The 18,240-nt window shown below is 45.0% G+C and overlaps 1 protein-coding gene across 3 annotated transcripts in view; it reads right to left on the bottom strand.

Annotated features, from left to right (window-relative positions):
* VPS8 (VPS8 subunit of CORVET complex) overlaps positions 1-18,240 on the bottom strand; it is a 2,529,257-nt gene that overhangs the window by 1,352,538 nt on the left and 1,158,479 nt on the right. For all 3 annotated transcript variants that reach the window (XM_069615741.1, XM_069615740.1, XM_069615739.1), the window contains exon 24: positions 3,941-3,983. In XM_069615741.1, the coding sequence (XP_069471842.1) occupies positions 3,941-3,983 (43 nt within the window). The remainder of the gene's footprint in view (positions 1-3,940; positions 3,984-18,240) is intronic.

Genomic DNA, 18,240 nt, shown 5'->3' with positions numbered 1-18,240 from the left:
CAGTAAAAGTGTTCAACAAATTACAACCTATGAGGGGACAGGCAATGCCAAAGCCAATAGATTCAGAAGGATGCTTTTAAGGATTCTGGACAGCCAAAGTCAAATGGACCAAGTCAATAGTTCGGATGCACTTCTTCTTGCATAAAGTCTTTCACAAAGTCAGATAGTTCAGAACACAAGCTGATCAACTCCAAAGGTTAAGCCAGTGAACTTCTCAAGTGAAAGTGAGAAAGCACGACTTATGACAATAAGGTAAGTACCCCAAGCCCCCACAGTACCTCTGGTTTGAAGAAAGTGTTCCAGCTGGATTCCTCCTTGCTACAACCAAGCAGAACCTTGTTCCTGGGCCTCAGTCGTGGGGACAAGAGGAAGGACGTCCGGCAGGCTCCTGTGGCAGTACTCGGATAGGACTTCGTCAGGTACGGATTTCCTTGGATTCAGCAGCTCTTTGTGGTTTCAACGCCTTTCAAATGGCACTGATCGAGAATGCATATCCCCGGTTGGACTTTCCTTGCTCCCTCAGTCATGGACTCTGGTGAGGGGGCTCTGGATCAGGATTTCCTGTTTCTGGAGGGTTCTTAGGAGGCTCCTGAAGCTTTTGGCAGGATTAGTTCCTCGAAAGATGTTGCACTCGATAATGGACACTCGACTCCTGGCATTGGGCTTCTGCAGCACTGGCGAGGCACAGCAAGTCAGGGGTTGCGCCAAAGTGGTGTTCGTCTCAGGGCTACAGACCAAGGGGAGAAATCGTTCCATCCGGAGCTTCTCTGTTGATTTGAAAAAGGAGGTCAGTACAGCAGCAGGGCTTCACCGGGTACTTCGAGGTCCATGGGGTTGCAGCAAGCTTCTCTTCACGGTTTCTTCTTTAGATGTTTCTTCCAGTGGTCGACTCTGTCTGTAGTCCCAAGAACCTCGCCTTTTAAGCTTGTTCTCATTCATTCACAGCCCTAGGCTGTCAATCACCCAGCAAGGTGGCTGTCCTTCCCGGACAGCCAGCGGGCCAATCAGGACTGGTTTCATTCAGGCACACCTAGTGACAAAAGGACAGGGGAGTTTTGGGACCCTCCCTCACTTCCTGTCCTTCCAGACACACTGGAGCCAGGGGCGGGCTTCGGGGCTGAAGCCCGCGAAAGGCAGAACACACAAAGGGCTCAAACATGTCTCCATTTACAGAGTAAAAACCAAGAAAGACCTTACAAACAGAATATGGTGAAAAAAAGACAGGGGCCACTTTGACAAAATGGTCACCCATGGGTTCTGTACTACAGCTGAGGGTTCAGACTGTGGTAAAAATGCACACTGGTAGTAAAAGGTAAACCACTGCCACCAGCCATTTAAAGTAGTAAGTGTAACAAAAAATGTTACATGAGAGAGTAGGATAAGGGCCACTAGGTAACCCCCCACTACTCCACATAAGATGGGTGTGTGCTGGACCTACAAAGTAAAAAGGTAAGTAAGATCAATTTCATCTTTCTATTCTTGGGAACAGTAGTTTACCCAAGAAAAGGTATGTAAACCTTAAGAGAGACACGGCATTGAGGGTGCTGTGTGTCACTATACAAATAGCAGATACCTATGGAGTTTGTCAGACTCCAACAGTGCAAACATAAAATCCTAGTCAGGGAAAAACACAGGAGGGAGTGAGAAAAAGGTCACACTCACTCAGGAGTTAAAATTAAAAAGTCCCAAGTCCAGCAAAAGAGCTGGGGGGTCTCTAAGGTGGAAGGGAATTAGCACAGAACCTCCACAGGTCAGGACAGGGTTCAAAACAAGCTAAACGAAAGGCTATCCCCTAGAAATCTATGGCGGGAAACGTGCAAAAAGAAACTCTTTCCTAACAGGCACTAACATAACTTACAAAGGGCTGATCATCCTTTCTGATGTCCCTTGTCCGAGAGACATAACTGAGAACCCTCTTGGGATCCCAGCGGTGAAAAGGCTTCTTGTTTTAAAAGGGTGCGGCGGGCAGTAAAAACAGGTAGATGGATCATCTGTGAAGAGATGAAAGCATGACATGACCTTCGGAAGGAAAGTCAGTCTCAACCTCAAGGTAACCTCCTTGGAGAAGAGAAGATAGGGAGGTTTAACATATAGAACACAGAGCAAGATAGAAAACAGGGAAATCACCTTCAAGGAGAATGAATGCAGAGGGTCAAACGAAGCTCCCAAAGGAATGTAAGATTCAAATCTCTAGAAGAAGCAATCAACTGGCTTGGGGGAAACTGGTAAGATATTCCCAACAAACACTACGTAACGGTGGGTATATTGAAGAACGAGGCCTGCTTGGGAATCCTATAAAAGACTGAAATAGTGGGCAAATACCCCTTCACAGTGCAACATGAAACACCTGCTGGGTCAAAAAGAGCAGAACATCCAGCACAGATGATAGTGGATCCAAACATACGCCATCTGCATGTATAGTTGAACTTAGTGGAGGGCGTCCTGGCTGGCAGAAAGGAGAACATCCAGGACATCATCAGGCTGGTCCCACTCCTTGTATCTCAGCAGTGAAGCACGAAGATAGAGGTTTCTAAGATGCAGGTGGAGGACCTAACCTCCCAAAAGGGAGAGCAAATCCACAATTGCTGAGATGCAACAAGGGGGGCAGATGGATATGTCCAGAAGCTCTGGGCACCACATCCTCCATGCGGTCAGGATAATTATGGATTTAAACTTCTTCTACAGGGAACACAGAGGAGAGATAAGTGCCACTCAACAATGAATGCATCACTTAAGGCTCCCCAATGAGGACGTTTCCTGGAACAGGACCATTTGGCTTTCTTTTCACACTGGAGGAAAATCGGTCTACCTGAGGTGCTTCCAATGGGCAGATTGAGTCCGTCCAAAACTTAATTTACAACATGGAGGCCCTACCCATCCCTTACCAAAAAGTAGTTGAGTGACTTTCAGAGAAGGCGGGAGATTCAATGATACTTTGGTGCCCAAGAAAGGCCAGTTTGGTTGTGGTTGGGGTAGTCCCATATATGGATGGTGCCTCTGACAGGTTGCTAGAGCTGTCCAGGGGCCAATTCCCTGACAGGCTAATGCATCGGAAAGGCTTCAAGGGCTCAAGCAGAAACAATAATACCCCTTGTTCACAACCTCTTACAGCTGTGATGAGAGTCATAATATTGAAATCCTTGTCCTTTTGAACATCTACTAGAAATGCTTTGGCCTAGATTTTCAGGGGGTCACAATGGTAATCAAGAGCATTGTCAAAGACCAGGTTGTTGGAAAGAAAACATTGCACTGACATTCTTCACATAAGACGATTGATTTTCTTTTCTTTTTCAAACAAAATGATTTTTTTACTACCAAACATATAAGAATCATATCTAAAGTACATGAAGTAAAATCCTAAGCAAATCAGGTGCAGCAAATCAATTGGCTGCAAGTTGGACAACCCAAGTGCCATCTGTAGATTACTCCCTCACCACAGTGCATTTAACCCCATAGCTGTGAAAGCTAGAAACCACACACACAAGATTGTTTTTCTTAAATGGAAAATATAAAACTAAAGTTCCCCTTAAGTATTTCTTGAATATTTCTTCCACTAGAAATAACAAAATTAATCATTACTAATATTTCCCCTTGTCTGACAGCCCAATAAAGTTATTTAACTACAGGGAAACCACCAGGGGAACTCAACAGATTGCTTCTATTTCATTTGACAAACGCCAGCAGTTATCTCAGGTTATTCTAAGACTAGACTCCGATCTCTGGCATGCAAAAAATAATTTCAGTGGAATTCCTAACGCAGGGAGAAAAACAAATCAAATTATTTTTGTTGTGCCTTTAAAACAGTGATTTTGTGACTGCTTTCCTGGTAAAAAATGAAACGAAAGACTGAAAAAAGCCTATATGACAAATATGACTTTACCACAAGACAACCATAAGTAGTAACCTTTTTCGGTGTATGTATAGTTGAGGCAAATCTTACCTTATGTATACAAGAAGTTTGTTTCCCATGACAACATGCTCATCTGAAAACAGAAAAAGTCATTACTTTTCTATGACTTTTAATAGAAATGGAGCATTATCAATTTAATTATCAATCACAAATAAAGGAAATGTTTCATTTAAATTTGAAATTCAGCAGAAGTATAAAACACTGGATCTGTAAACTGTGATGCTTTTTCATGCATTATAAATATTTATGCACAAAGTAACAGAATTATAATTTATTTGCAAAATAAATGATTTAGGAAAATATAAAAGTGAAATTGCATATAGAAAACATGTGTCACTTTTACAGAGTGTGAGGAATAAGGGCTGGAGGCGAAGGAAAGTGACAAGTTGTGTCTCCAGAAATATGGCTGGTGCTTACTGAGAGAAGACTACAGTTCCCAGCATTCTGTGGGAGTCTGTAGTCCAGATACGGGCGCATGATCATGTGCGCTCGGTCAGCTGCATGGAATTGGGCAGCATAAAAGAGCCCCGGACTGGGATCAGGTGTGGCTTATTGTCTATAGGTGCGGTTGGTGCTAGGAATCGTGCGGCTTTGCGCGGCAGGAACTAATGGACGGCGAAGCGCTGTCGGAGGAAAGGACAAGTTGACTGGGAACTTTCAGATGCTTGCGTTCCCCGGAGTGGCAAGCGGCCCGGCTGCTGATATCGGCATGCTACTTTCAGTCCGAGAAGTCCCGCGGGGCTCTCGGAGTTCAGATAAGTGATCTTTACATTGCGGGGAAGGCCTACGGTCATTCCATATGTATCCTGGAGGGAGTAGGATGTCTGTAATAATCGTACTACGACACAAGTCTGGGTCTCACGAGATATGAGGAAACAACAGACCTGTTATGTAGGCAGTAATGCTATACTGAGTGCTGTTAACTCGTGGCTGGCAATATTACTATAATGAGTGCTACTAACTCGTGTTACGAGAACGGCCTGGTTGGGTGACTATGGGAACCAGCTGGCGTCTCCTTTTTTCATGAATGAGATTACAGGAAAAGGGAAGCTTATGTGTTTTATGTTGCTTACAAGCCTGCCCAAGGGGCCATGTGTATTGTGTTTCATATATGGGAGACTCCCCATTGTCATGTATTCATTCAGCTTGCTATGATGTGTGTTGGTTATGCTACATTGTACTGTTTCATGTGCACACGTATTAAGGTGTGTTCATGTATAGTCTAGTTCTGCTCAAGTAGGAGACAGTAGGCAGGAATTAGATAGGAAGGGTTTTTACCTGGTGCTTCCCCTCTCCCACTCCAACCTAGGAGATTCCCTTACCCTCTTCCCGGTGTTCCTAACTTCCCCCACCCCATCCACAACCTCTCCCTAACTCCTCTTCCCCCCATTGGCTGCCATGTGGTGTCCTGTGTACTAAGTCAGGCACCTGTGCCAACCACGGTGGGAGGGTCGAATACATTCGACTTCTGTGGTTTGGGGGAGAATGTCGATTTCTCTCCTCCATTAGTGTATGTTTTGACATAATAAACCACCCCCATATTGGGATACATACAACCACCCAAGCCAAATGGAGTCGACTCCTCCGCTTTTGTCCGATGTGCTAAAGGCCCTACAAGACATTCAGGTAGAGTTAACACATGCCCGCAAGAGTCGGATCAATTGAAAGCACAAGTACAGAGTTTGGTAGCTCAGCAAACACCTCTGGAGGGGCCCAGTGGGTCAACTTCAAGGGCAAGAGAAGCGTCTACAAATCAAAATGCGACCGTAATTGTGCAACCTCCCAGCAGTGTACCTTTGGCAGCCCCTGAGCGTTTTTCAGGGGATCCTCGCAAGTATATGATGTTCCTTACCCAATGTAGTCTGCATTTTCTATGTAAACCAATAGCCTTTGAAACCATACAGGCCAGAACTGCTTTTGTGATGTGATATATTTAACAGGAGATGCAGCGGCTTCGGCAATGCCACTGGTTCAAAAGGACGAACCTCTGTTATATAATTGGGATGGTTTTTTGGCAGAATTTGGTAGGTTGTTTTATCATCGGGAGGTGTCTTTGGCACAAGACAAGGAATTGTTGGGTTTGAAACAAGGTAGCAGGGATCCGGTGACTTATGTAACCCAATTTAATAGGTTGGCGATTGAGACAGAATGGCCAGTAGCTAAGCAAACTGTATTATTTTATCAAGGTTTGAGAGAAGAACTTAAGGATGCCATTGCTCAACTAGAACCGCAACCTGGGACATGCACGGCCATGATAGACTTAGCATTAAGATTGGATCACAGAATGAACGAACGCAAGAGGGGTTGCGATATTTTATTGACATTTTTGTTATCGTCTATATTGATATTTTGATATATTCAGATTCTCCAGAACAGCATGTAAAACATGTATGGGCAGTGTTGTACCGTTTACAAGAATCCAATTATGTGTAAAATTGGAAAAATGTGCATTCCATGTAAAACAGGTGGAGTTTTTAGGGTTTATCCTGACTCCCACAGGGGTGGTAATGGATCCCAAGAAGGTGCAGGCAGTAACAGACTGGCCGTCTCCACAATGCATCAAAGACATCCAATCCTTTTTAGGATTCCCCAATTTCTATCGGCGCTTTATCAGTAATTATTCTAAAATAGTCACGCCAATCACACAATTGTTTAAGAAGGCTGTGAATTTTGTGTGGAGTTCAGAGGCATAGAGGGCGTTTAAAGAATTGAAAGTGGCCTTCACTACGGCCCCGTGTTAAGACATCCAAACACAGAAAAAGCTTTTCAGGTGGAAACTGATGCCAGTAATGTTGCCATAGGAGCCATATTATCACAGAAGGATGAGGAAGGGGTATGGCATCCAGTGGCTTTTTTCTCAAGGAAATTAACGGGGTGTGAGCAGAATTATTCAGTAACTGACAAGGAATTGTTGGCCAATCGGTCAGCATTCTTAGAATGGAGACATTATTTACTGGGGGCTAGGCATCAGGTGGTGGTGGTGGTAACTGATCATAAAAACTTACAATACTTCAAGACTGCTCAGACCTTGAGTCAAAGACAGCTGCGATGGTCCCAATATTTTAATGAATTTGATTTTGTGGTGACATTCAGACCCGGGAGTAGGAATGGAAAGGCAGATGCATTATCCCGTCAACAAAATATAGACAATACAGTAGGAGAAGTAAAGCCCATAATCCCCCCGGAAAAAGTTGTTGGGGCAGTTACTAAACAATTAACTGATCAAATAAAGAAAGTATTTCCCTCACGGCAATTGCAACACTGGAGAGATAGTCATCCGGCACGTACTGTGCGGGAACGGTTGCCTTACCACCAAGGTTATTTGTACCTGCCCACACGCAGATTGCAGGAGAAGGCTTTATTTTGGTGCCATAATTCTCCACTGGAAGCACATGCAGGTCAGAGAAAGATGCAAAGTATGTTGGAGAAATATTTTTGGTGGCCTACATTGAGACAGGATGTAGAGAAGTATGTGTTACAATGTGAAAATTGTGTACGTAATAAGGCAGACCATGTTAAAAAGAGAGGTTAATTACAGCCATTGCCGACACCAGAACGAGTATGGACTCGTATTTCAATGGATTTTATTACTGATTTGCCTCCTGATAACCAGTTTGACACCATTTGGGTGGTAGTGGATTTTCTGTCGAAACAAGCTCATTTTGTTCCATGCGTTGGTATTCCTGGGGCAGGCAAGTTAGCAGAATTGTTTTTACAACATGTTGTTAGACTGCATGGTTTACCAAAGTGTATTGTTTCAGATAGAGGGTCACAATTTACATCCAGATTTTGGTGTGCTTTCTGTCGGATGCTGGGAATCAACAGTGCTTTGTCCACTAGTTATCACCCCCAGACCGATGGACAAACTGAAAGGGTGAATCAGACTTTGGAACAATATTTGAGAGGTTACTTGGGAGATGGCAGGGACTCATGGGTGCAGGCACTGTGGCTGGCGGAATTTACCTACAATAATGCCTTTCACAGTTCATTGGGGATGGCACCTAATAAATGTTTGTACGGATATGAATAAAACATGATACCTGAGCAACTACCGGAGATTGAAACAATGCCAGTACCACAAGACCGTAAACAGTTGCTTCTTGAAGTCAGGCAGAGGGCACGCACAAATTTGGAAAAAGCCAAGAAAGCATATAAGAAACAAGCAGATAAGCACAGACAAAAGGCCCCCGTTTCAAAATGGGGGTGGATCAGGTTTGGTTATCCACCAGAAACCTATCATTGGTGGGATCCTGTAAATGTATGCCCAGATTTATTGGTCCCTATGATGTTATTAAGTGTGTATCAGATAATGCAGTGAAGTTGAGGTTGCCAAAGACTTTGCCGGTACATCTGGTATTAAATGTATCTCTGCTTAAACCTGCAGCTCCTGGAATGAAGACTAAACGACCTCCCACCTATAATTAAAGAAGGACACATGGAGTATGAGGTGAAACGCATTTTGGATGCTAAGAAGAAAAAACAACAGTTATGGTATTTGATTCAGTGGGTAGGCTATGGACCAGAGGATTGCTCATGGGAGCCGGCGGAAGCAGTGCATGCCCCCCGGTTAGTGAAACTTTTTCATCTGAGACATCCGCAAAAACCTGGTCCTGGGAAGAGGCCTGGGAGAGGAGGTAATGTGAGGAATAAGGGCTGGAGGCGCAGGAAAGTGACAAGTCTCCCGAAATATGGCTGGTGCTTACTGAGAGAAGACTACAGTTCCCAGCAGTCTGTGGGAGTCTGTAGTCCAGCTGCATGGAATTGGGCAGCATAAAAGAGCCCCGGACTGGGATCAGTTGTGGCTTATTGTCTATGGGTGCGGTTGGTGCTAGGAGTCGTACAGCTTTGCGCGGCAGGAACTAATGGACGGCGAAGCGCTGTCAGAGGAAAGGACAAGTTGACTGGGAACTTTCAGACGCTTGCGTTCCCCTCGACCAGGCCGTCAACCATCAATCAGTCTTGCTCGGTGTCTGGTCGTTGGCTCCTGACACAACGTCAGGTGTCTTATAAATAGCACATCACTACGCTCCAACCTCATTTCCCCCTTCTCCCCCACACCAAGCACCACACACTGCATAGGAAAACAGAGAGAACAAACAGACTAATGAGCCCTTAAAAAGAAAGTAAGCATAAACCTCCAAAGGAGGAATAATTGAACAAACACTACAAGTAGCATTAGAACAATCTTTGTTCTAAAAAACTGTGGCAGAAAGATAGAAAACAGACACAGAGGACCATCACCAAGTCAGCGTGAAAGAGAAGATGCGCAACAACCACCGACTTTCTGAGCAAGGATGGATGGTAGGGGAGATGAGGAATGTGCAGGAGAAGAATCCATAAAAATAACATTACAGTAAGTCATTTCTCCTTCAATGGATTGTCTTTCGCTTGCATATTCCTCATCTGATAGACTCACAAACCAGTACAGAGTGCAGAAGGCTGGATGAAAGCCCTCAGACAAGGAAGCTCTGGAACACCTTTCAGCGGAATCAAGCGTCAGAACCACGTGCCACATCGAAGCAATAATGCTTACTGAACGTGTGGAGCGACGAGGTCGTCGCTGCTCAACATATCTCTTTCACCAGCACACACCTTTGCAAGACAGATGATGGTGCCACGCCACTGGTAGAATGTGTCCTGATGCCTAGTGGCAGATCTTTTCCCGCTCTCTGATAACACTCTGCAAGGAAGAGAATTATCCAGCAAGGAATTGCTTGGACACAGCCAGACCCTTCGTGGACAGTGAGAAAGCTGCATAGAGTTGGTCATAACACCTAAATTATGCTGTCCTAGCTACGTAGCAGTTGAGCGCCTTCTTTGGATCCAGCCTGTGTAGCCTCCTCATTGTTAGAGGGATGTGGAGGACGACAGACCACTGGCAAGTCAATGCTCTGGGGCACATGGAAATCTGAAAGGCGGGCAGAAAGTTATACCAAGAAGTTTTGCAGCACTGCACTGCCAAAACGCGCATCAGAAGTGCGAGCCACATCCAGGCTGTAATGTTTTGCAAAGGTATTCAGGGGTGACCATGTCACAGCGTGACAAAATCTCCTGCGCATGTACTCCCCTCTGCAATGCTGTGGATGCTGACACTCCCCATTGTGAAATGGGCCCCGACGCTAGCTGGTAATGCCTTCCCTGCTGCAACTCCTGGACCACTGGTTTGCCCGATGAAGCCCTGCTGCTGTGCTGAAACTCCAAATTCGTATCAATAGAGAAGCCCCTACAAAGACAACTTCTCCCTTTGAGTTGGTGGGACCAATCAACTCCAAAGTAAGCCACCTGGACATCCTCTCGGAGCTAGTTGCATTTCCACAGAGTGCTGCTGGAAACCGGAACGCCAGGGAGAGGAATAACAGATTGTGTGCGTTGCTTTTAAGCTGGCCAAGAACTCCAGGAAGATCCTCCGGACTCCCAGGAAGCAGGACTGACCGAGCCCGAGCCACCTCAACAAAGTGCTGGACCCCAGATGCAAGGAAAGTCCATCTTGACAGCCAGAAACCCGCGGTGTTGCTATTTACGGTAGTCGCGAGGAGCTGAAACACCAAAGTGCCACTTGTTTGACGATTGCCGGTTGCAGTCGGTGACCGTCCCATTGCAGTGCAGGAGTCCCCAGAAGTCCCCAGAAGTCCTTCCTCTTGTCCCCACTACCGAGGCACAGGAACACCAGGATCTGCACAGCTGCACAGGAAATGAAGTCATCTGCTGCCCTTTTTCTTCAACCTAAAGGTACTGTACAGTCTAGGAAAACTTACCTCTTGGTGCGTAGCTGCACTTGTTCTCTGTTGGTGAGCCTTGTTGTGGTTGCTCTATAGAGTTGCTGATAGCTTCTTTACCTCACAAGCCTAAACAGCCTGTGGCCCTACCTTGAATTCTTCATTGTACAAAGACTTTTAAAAACATTGTGCAAGACCTTTAACCTACCTCTGAGAAGTTTTTCAGTTTCACCTAGACTTTGGCTCAATTGACTTTGGCTTAGTCTGGCTCCCTGAATGACTCTTCTTCCCTCTGTGAATGTGTTTGGTTTTCTTTCCAGGAAAGGATTAACTACTTTTACATGGTGGGTGGGGGTGGGAGGGGGGGGGGGGTGGATGGGGGGGTTTACAAAAGTACTTACCTGCTTTGAGAAATATTTGTGAGATCTCTTGTTGTGTCATAATAACCTTTCCCTTTGACAAACTCTTAAACCTGATTCTAAATGCAACAGTGATATATTAATGTCCCCAGCTCCCTAATTATTGAAGTCACCTGAGGGTGTAGGTAGTGTCTGTGGGCCATCTCGAAAGGGTACTTACTGATTTATAAATATTAAGAGTGTGTATTTTATTGAAGTATATTTGAGTGTTACTGTTATATTGCTCCCTTCTGAAGGTGGCTTATTCTTACTGATGATAAATATTAATTGTTTATTCAAGAAACCTTGTGTGTAAGAGTTTATTTGAATACTTGCACTGTGAATCTGTGTAACTCCCCTACAGCTCACATTGGCCCCTCTTGAGATAAGCCTGGCTGCTCAACACTCTAGTACAAGCTTATACCAAAGGTTGGGTTACTATTGCCAGGAGGTCAGGGTTGTTGTAGTGCACCCAAAGGGTACTGCATACACTGTTGCCTAACAAAGGTGGCAGGCGGTGAGGATCTATTGTAGAGTTGTTACACTAAGAATTTACTTTGCTTTCGTTCAACTAAAAACCTTCACAAGGCTAAACTCCACTAGAAAAGCAATTGTAACATGCCAGATATGGATAACGTCAGGCAGGAAGCCCTTATCATTTTAGCAGTAGAGCAACTGAAAGAAATGTGTAAAATCAGGAGTCTCCCTGTAAAAGGAAAGAAAAATGAACTAATTGCAAGATTGTTGAATAATCAAAGTGTGGGTAGTAAGCCCGGCACACCTACTAACCCAGGAAATGTGGAAAATGATAATGAGGGTGATAATTAGAGTCAGAGGAGTCTCGGGATAAGAGCCCAGCTTTACCTAAACAGGCCCATTTTGCCTCAACCTCTATCCACAGGAACCCCCGGTCCCCACAATGTCGATCACCGAGTCCAGAATGTGTGTCTCTTGAAAAATTGAGACTCGAGTTAGAATTCAAAAAGTTACAAATCCAAGCTGAAACCAATCATCAGGACATCAAACTAAGGCAAATGGAAATACAACATGCTCTTGAAATGAAGAAATTGTCTCTTGAAAATGTTTCTATCCCAGAGTCTTCTAGGTCTTTTAGTCCAAAGAGACCTTGCATGCCTAAAGAAGCAGTGAGTATGTATAATGTGAAACTTGATATTTTGGATTGGTTGGGTACTTTTGAATATAACTATGGGATTCAGGGTTTTACAGGGAATCACTTGATTCCTTGGCTTTTGTCTAGGCTCCCCCTGGTTGCAACTGATGCTGTAATGGAGGTGGGAGAACTTGAAAGACTGGAAACTGTGAAGCTAGCTTTGATAGCTAGATTTGGGAAAACTCCTTCCCAGTACCTTAAGAGGTTTAGGATCCTGTCACAAAGTTGGTGGTGGGACAAACAACAACACAGATTTGCATTGCAGAAAAAACGTGGTTTTTTATTAAACTTTGAACTTCAAAATAAGAGAAAATGTCAAGAGAAGCTTTTCATTGCTGCTTTGTTCATCTTTTCTCAGTCTCTCTTTTGAACAACATATGCTGGTAAAAACTAGGGTATCCTTGTTATTTCTTTTTATTAAGTTCTATGGATACAACATGAGTAGTTTGTATATTTCTTATAACATCCTTTCCTGTTATTGTTTCATAGGCTTGTCTCTCCTTTTCTTTGTTATAACTTGGTAATGTCTCTCAGTCTAAAAGTAATTTGTTCTTCACGTTTCTAACAGGGTGGATTAATAGGCATTGCCTGTAAAATCATATTCCTCTTAATGGTTAACGACTAACCACTTCATCATCTCCGAAGGAAAACAGGCACTTCTGTTGTCTTCCTCCTTTTCTTTGCACAGCGGCATACACTTCTTTCTGAAGAGCTCTCTCCAGCTCTTCTTCCCGTTCAGGTTTGTATTACAGCCGCCCACTTGGATCTCTTCAGGAGCGCGGCTTCACCTCCGCTCTCTTCTCTCAGGAAACAGCTGACTGACGCGGCCAGCCTACATCAGCTGTCTGACACAGCTCTTCCAGGGAAGGCTGTCCGGCCCTCTCACCGCGGCAACGTGATTGGATGGTGCCGGTATTCATAGCGGCTTCTATTTACGTTGCTCACCGTCAAACACTGTTGCCTTCAGAACTATGCTTTCTTTGCAGCGGAGGCTGGAAACATGACGCAAACATCACTCGTTCGTTTTGTTTCTTCAACTCAGCCAATGGGCTAACTTCTATTTATAATCTGTAAACCTCACAACTGTTTACAAGCTTAGATTTAAACGTATCACGCTAATATGCCCATTCATAACAGGGATCTTCCTCTTGGCCAGCTGGACCCTGTCAACAATAGAAAAATGACAAGTAACATTTTGAGAAAAGTACCTTCAAGGGTATACAGTTTCTATTAGTTGGGAGAACTGTCCATCAAACTCAGTAAGGACCACCCCCATACATTCATCCTATTGCTCTCTGCTTGCTGTGATGCCTGGCGAAACTGGACACATGGCTTTGCCCCCCATGATCCCCTATCTTGTCTTCTACCTTTTCACAGACCCCCTCTCCTGAGCCCTTACATTCGGGAAGGGCATGCATGCGGGATAAAAAGCCTGCTTGAGCCATCATACCCCCAGGGTGATGTACAGTCTCGAAGGAATATGGTTGTAGCGATAAAAACCATCTCAGAATTCTGGGATTGGTATCTTTGTTCCGGGACAGCCAAACCAAAGGTGCATGATCAGTTGCTAGAGTAAACTGTCTTCCCAGAAGGTAGTACCTGAGAGCTTCAATCGCTCATTTCACAGGCAGGCATTCTTTTTCAATTGTCGCGTAACCCATTTCATAAGGAAGAAGTTTGCGACTGATAAATAAAATGGGCCTCTCTGTTTCACCTTGACTTTGGTACAAAACAGCCCCAACTCCGGTACCAGAAGCATCAGTGTGCAAGAAAAAAGGCACGTCAAAGTTAGGACATTGTAACACGGCTTGATCAGAAAGAGCACTCTTGAGTGCATTGAAGGCTTTCTCTGTCGTCTCATTTCGTCACTCTCTTTTAGAGGGTGAAGATGACTTTAGGAGATCTGTTAAAGGGGCTGCGATGGTTGAAAAATTTGGAATAAACCAACGATAATATCCTACAAATCCAAGGAAGGCCCGGACCCGTCTTGTGGTCGCTGGAAATTGTAAGCATTGTATCGCCTCCATCTTCTCTTTTAGAGGTCTAATAGACCCTTGTCCCACAAAATACCAAAGGTATTTTGTGTGAAAGTTTGCCAAGTGTGTCTTCTTCGGATTTATGTGTAATCCCGCATTCTTTAAGGATTGTAACATACCCTCCCGGTGTTTCAGATGATCTGGCCAGTTTTGGCTGTATATAATAATGTCATCCAGATAAGCCCCAACATACTGTTCGTGACCTTTGATCAGAAAATTCATCAGTCTTTGAAAGGTTGTGGGAGCCCCAGAAAGGCCAAATGGCAGTACTGTGAACTGATATAATCCCGTGGGGGATGCAAAAGCGGTCTTCTCCTTGTCAGGCGGATACAACGGTATTTGCCAATAACTTTTAGTTAGGTCAATAGTAGTCATAAATTCTGCCTTTCCTAATTTGTCCAAGAGATATTCACTTCGTGGCATGGGGTAGGCATCGAATTTGGATACTTCATTGAGCTTCCGGAAATCCATACAAAACCGTGAACTTCCATCAGGTTTAGGTACTAGGACCAAAGGATAACACCAGTGACTATGAGATGGTTATATCACCCCCAAGCGAAGCTTCTTTTGGACTTCTTGATTGACGGCTTGGATCCTAGCTTCAGGGATTCGATAAGGACGTATCCTAACCGTGGTACCTGGAGTTGTATAGATATGGTGGTAGGTTAGAGTGGTCGTTCCAGGTATCGATGAATACTTCTGCGTACTTGTCAACCAATTTTGAAAGTTCTAACTTTTGAATTGTACTCAACTCTTGATTAATGTTCAAGGCTTCTTTTCCTGCGTCTTTCCCTGGTGGTGTGAGATATTCAGTCGATACCTCTTCCACATTTATCATCGCAACCGTAGGTGTGGGGTCTAGCTATTTATTTTTTTTAACAAGTTAACATGGTAAGTTTGCAGAGGTAGCCCTCTATCCGGCTGTTCCTATAAATTACTGGCCCCAGTACTACTTCCACTGTATAAGGTCCCCTCCACGTTGCCACCATTTTGTTCTCACTGGTAGGCAGAAGGACTAGCACCTGCTCTCCAACCTGAAAACTCTGCATCCGGGTGTGTTGATTGTAGCACTGCTCCTGTCTCCCTTGGGCTTGTAAAAGATGACTCTGGGTGACGGCTTGGAGTTTTTCTACTCTTTCTTTTAACTGGGAAGCATATTTAGTGAGAGTAAATTCTTGGTTCGGCTGTTCCTCCCATCCCTCTTTTAGGATATCTAACAAGGTTCTAACTGGTCTGCCGAATAGAAGTTCAAATGGCGCAAACTCAGTCGATGATTGTGGGGTGTTTCGTAGCGTCATCAAAATCCAAGGAAGCAGCCTATCCCAGCTCCTTTTTCCCGGTACGAGGGTTTTCCTCAGCATCTGCTTGATGGTCTGGTTGTACCTCTCGACCAACCCGTCCGTCTGGGGATGATAGACAGCAGTTTTAATTTGCTCGATATGGAGGGTCTTGCATACCTGTTTTAAAATTGAAAACATAAAATGGGTACCGCGATCAGTTATAATTTCTTTAGGAATACCCACACGGGCAATAAATGGGACCAACGCGTCACAAATTTGCTGAGCGTTGGTGGAGCGTAGTGGGAAAGCTTCGGGGTATCTCGTTGCATAGTCCACAATGACTAACAAATATTTATGTCCTCGACTGATGGGGTCTAGTGGACCCACTATGTCCATTCCAATATGATGAAATGGCACCAGAATCAAAGGCATGGTTTGTAAGGGGACCCTTGCTACATTAGCTTTATTCTTCTTCTGGCATTCACCACATTGTTGACAAAATCAAAGCACTTGACCATACATCCCAGGCCAAAAGAATCTTGCTAGTATCTTTTGAGTCGTTTTCTCCACTCCCAAGTGTCCTTCTCCTATTTGCAAATGAGCCACTTCCATTACCGGCCTGTAGTATTTACTGGGAACTAAAAGTTGACAGATTAACTCCTCTCCCTGGCTTCGTGCAATTCTGTAATACAATCCCTGGTCCTTGATGAAATAGGGCATCTTTCCATTATGCTTCTCAACAGCAGCGGCTCGTGCATGTTTTAAGACAAGATCCAGTTCCTGCGCCATTCGGAAGCTATCTCCCTGTTCATCCAACTTCCAGTTGATGATGACGGGATACATATTTTTCTCGAGCCACATCCTCTTCTCTTTCTTCCGATCTGCCCGGTTATTCTTCATCATGAGAACCGGAGTATCGATCTCTTGGTCATGGAATGGGGCACTCTCCAACCAATTCTTTTCTATATTTTGTATAAGACTATGAAGATCAGGCAAATCAGACCCGACAAGTAGGGGTTCCGGTAACGCAGGCATCACGGTCGCTTTCCCATTCATTTTCTCCCCGGCCACCTTTATCTTTATTTCTTTGGTTGGATATCTTTTTACATCCCCATGTGCACAGCGAATATAGATGCTTTCATTCGTCTCTGGCACACCACCTACATGTTCGCAGTGGACGGCTGTTTGCATGCTCCCGGATCATCGCCCTTGTTGGTCGACCCTCCACCTCTGCCTCACACATATAGAGAAACGGAGACTTCACGGGTTGTGGAGCATCAGGTTGTTATCCATCTTTAACTACCTCAAGGATCCCCACATCCATAGGTTCTGTTTTGTTCCGCTTGGGGCAAAGTCGTGCCAAATGACCCCACACTCCACATTCAAAGCACTGAGGTCCTCTGGCACTCAGACTGGGTTGCCTGGCTATGGATGTCGCTGAGGAACCTTCACTGTTAGATCGAAACCTTGTACTTTCCCATTCCGATCTACGAATCGTCGAGTTCGGCCACCGCTGGCCATTGGTGGGCCAACTTATAGAGCTCAGAGGCCCTCTTCCAACCTTGGGGAAGCAGTATAAGTCAAGAATCTTCCTTGGCCTGCCTTTTGATACACTGAAGCGATGTTGACGGCTTCCACCAGGCTAGGACGATGGTGGTGTCTGACCCATTGCTGTATAGGTGGTGAAAGTGCTTCCACAAACTGTTCCAACACAATCTTTTCTGCCATCTCTTGAGTAGAAGTTGTGGCCGTCTGCAGCCACTTATCACCCAGCTCTTTTACATGGTAGAACAGTTGGCGAGGAGTTTCTTCTGTTTGTAACTTGGTTTCCCTAAATTTGATCCTGTAGGCCTCTTCATCGTGTCCGAGTGTAACGCTCACCTGGCTCCCACGGAGGCGCTGATCTAGTCTGGGTTGCTGTGGCCTCTTCAAGCGTGATGCGCAGAACTCGGACCACCGATTGAACAGGACCCCCAAATCTTGCTTGTCTGGCCTGTAGGAATATCCTTCTGCAGATGAGAAAGGGGATTAACTGTCTGCAGAATAGTGTGCTTGCTCCCCCCTTTCCCCCTTCGTTCTTCTCTGACTTCCTCCAAAACCCCCGGTTTAAGCTCACCTTATGGTTTGGAAGGATGAACTCTCCATCCTGCTTCTGGTGCAGGGGCGCGCGTTCGTCCAATTACTTCACTGGTTTTCAGAATGGCGCTGGCAAAATCCACTTGACTTTTCTGAGCGATACGCCGTAAGTATGAAGATTCAAAGTGTGAGCCTCTTTTTATGTTGTCTTCCTAACCTGTGATCTGTCCTTTATTTCAGGTGCAGAACGAAGGCGATGCGTTGAGGGGTTAAAATGCCGATGGTAAAATCAGGTGAGTTAGTGATGAGGGCGACCCCTTCTAAATGTCTTTATAATTCCCCAGTAATGTCTTTTGTCCTTTCCCCATAGGGGCCGGGGTGCGGTACCTGCCAACGAAGCGGCGCCGACCCGAAATGTGAAATGGTTCACCAAGAAAAGCCGGTAAGTATTATGGCTGAAAATTCGGCTTTCCTCCTGTGTTCCCTCTGCTCACCTTTTGTCTCTTCTTCTCTCCCCTAGGTGCAGAGATGTGGCGACCGGTGCTGACAGCCGCGATGGAGCCGGGAGATGTCTCGAGGACAGGTGAGTGAAGCGCAGCGCTGCAGCGAGCAACGCAATGCTTTTAAATGGAAGTCTTTCTTCAGGAATGCTG

The sequence above is a fragment of the Ambystoma mexicanum genome, chromosome 9 (genome assembly GCF_040938575.1).
Source record: "Ambystoma mexicanum isolate Mex_15411 chromosome 9, UKY_AmexF1_1, whole genome shotgun sequence".
NCBI lineage: Eukaryota > Metazoa > Chordata > Amphibia > Caudata > Ambystomatidae > Ambystoma > Ambystoma mexicanum.
This window is presented reverse-complemented; position numbering and strand designations above follow the sequence as displayed.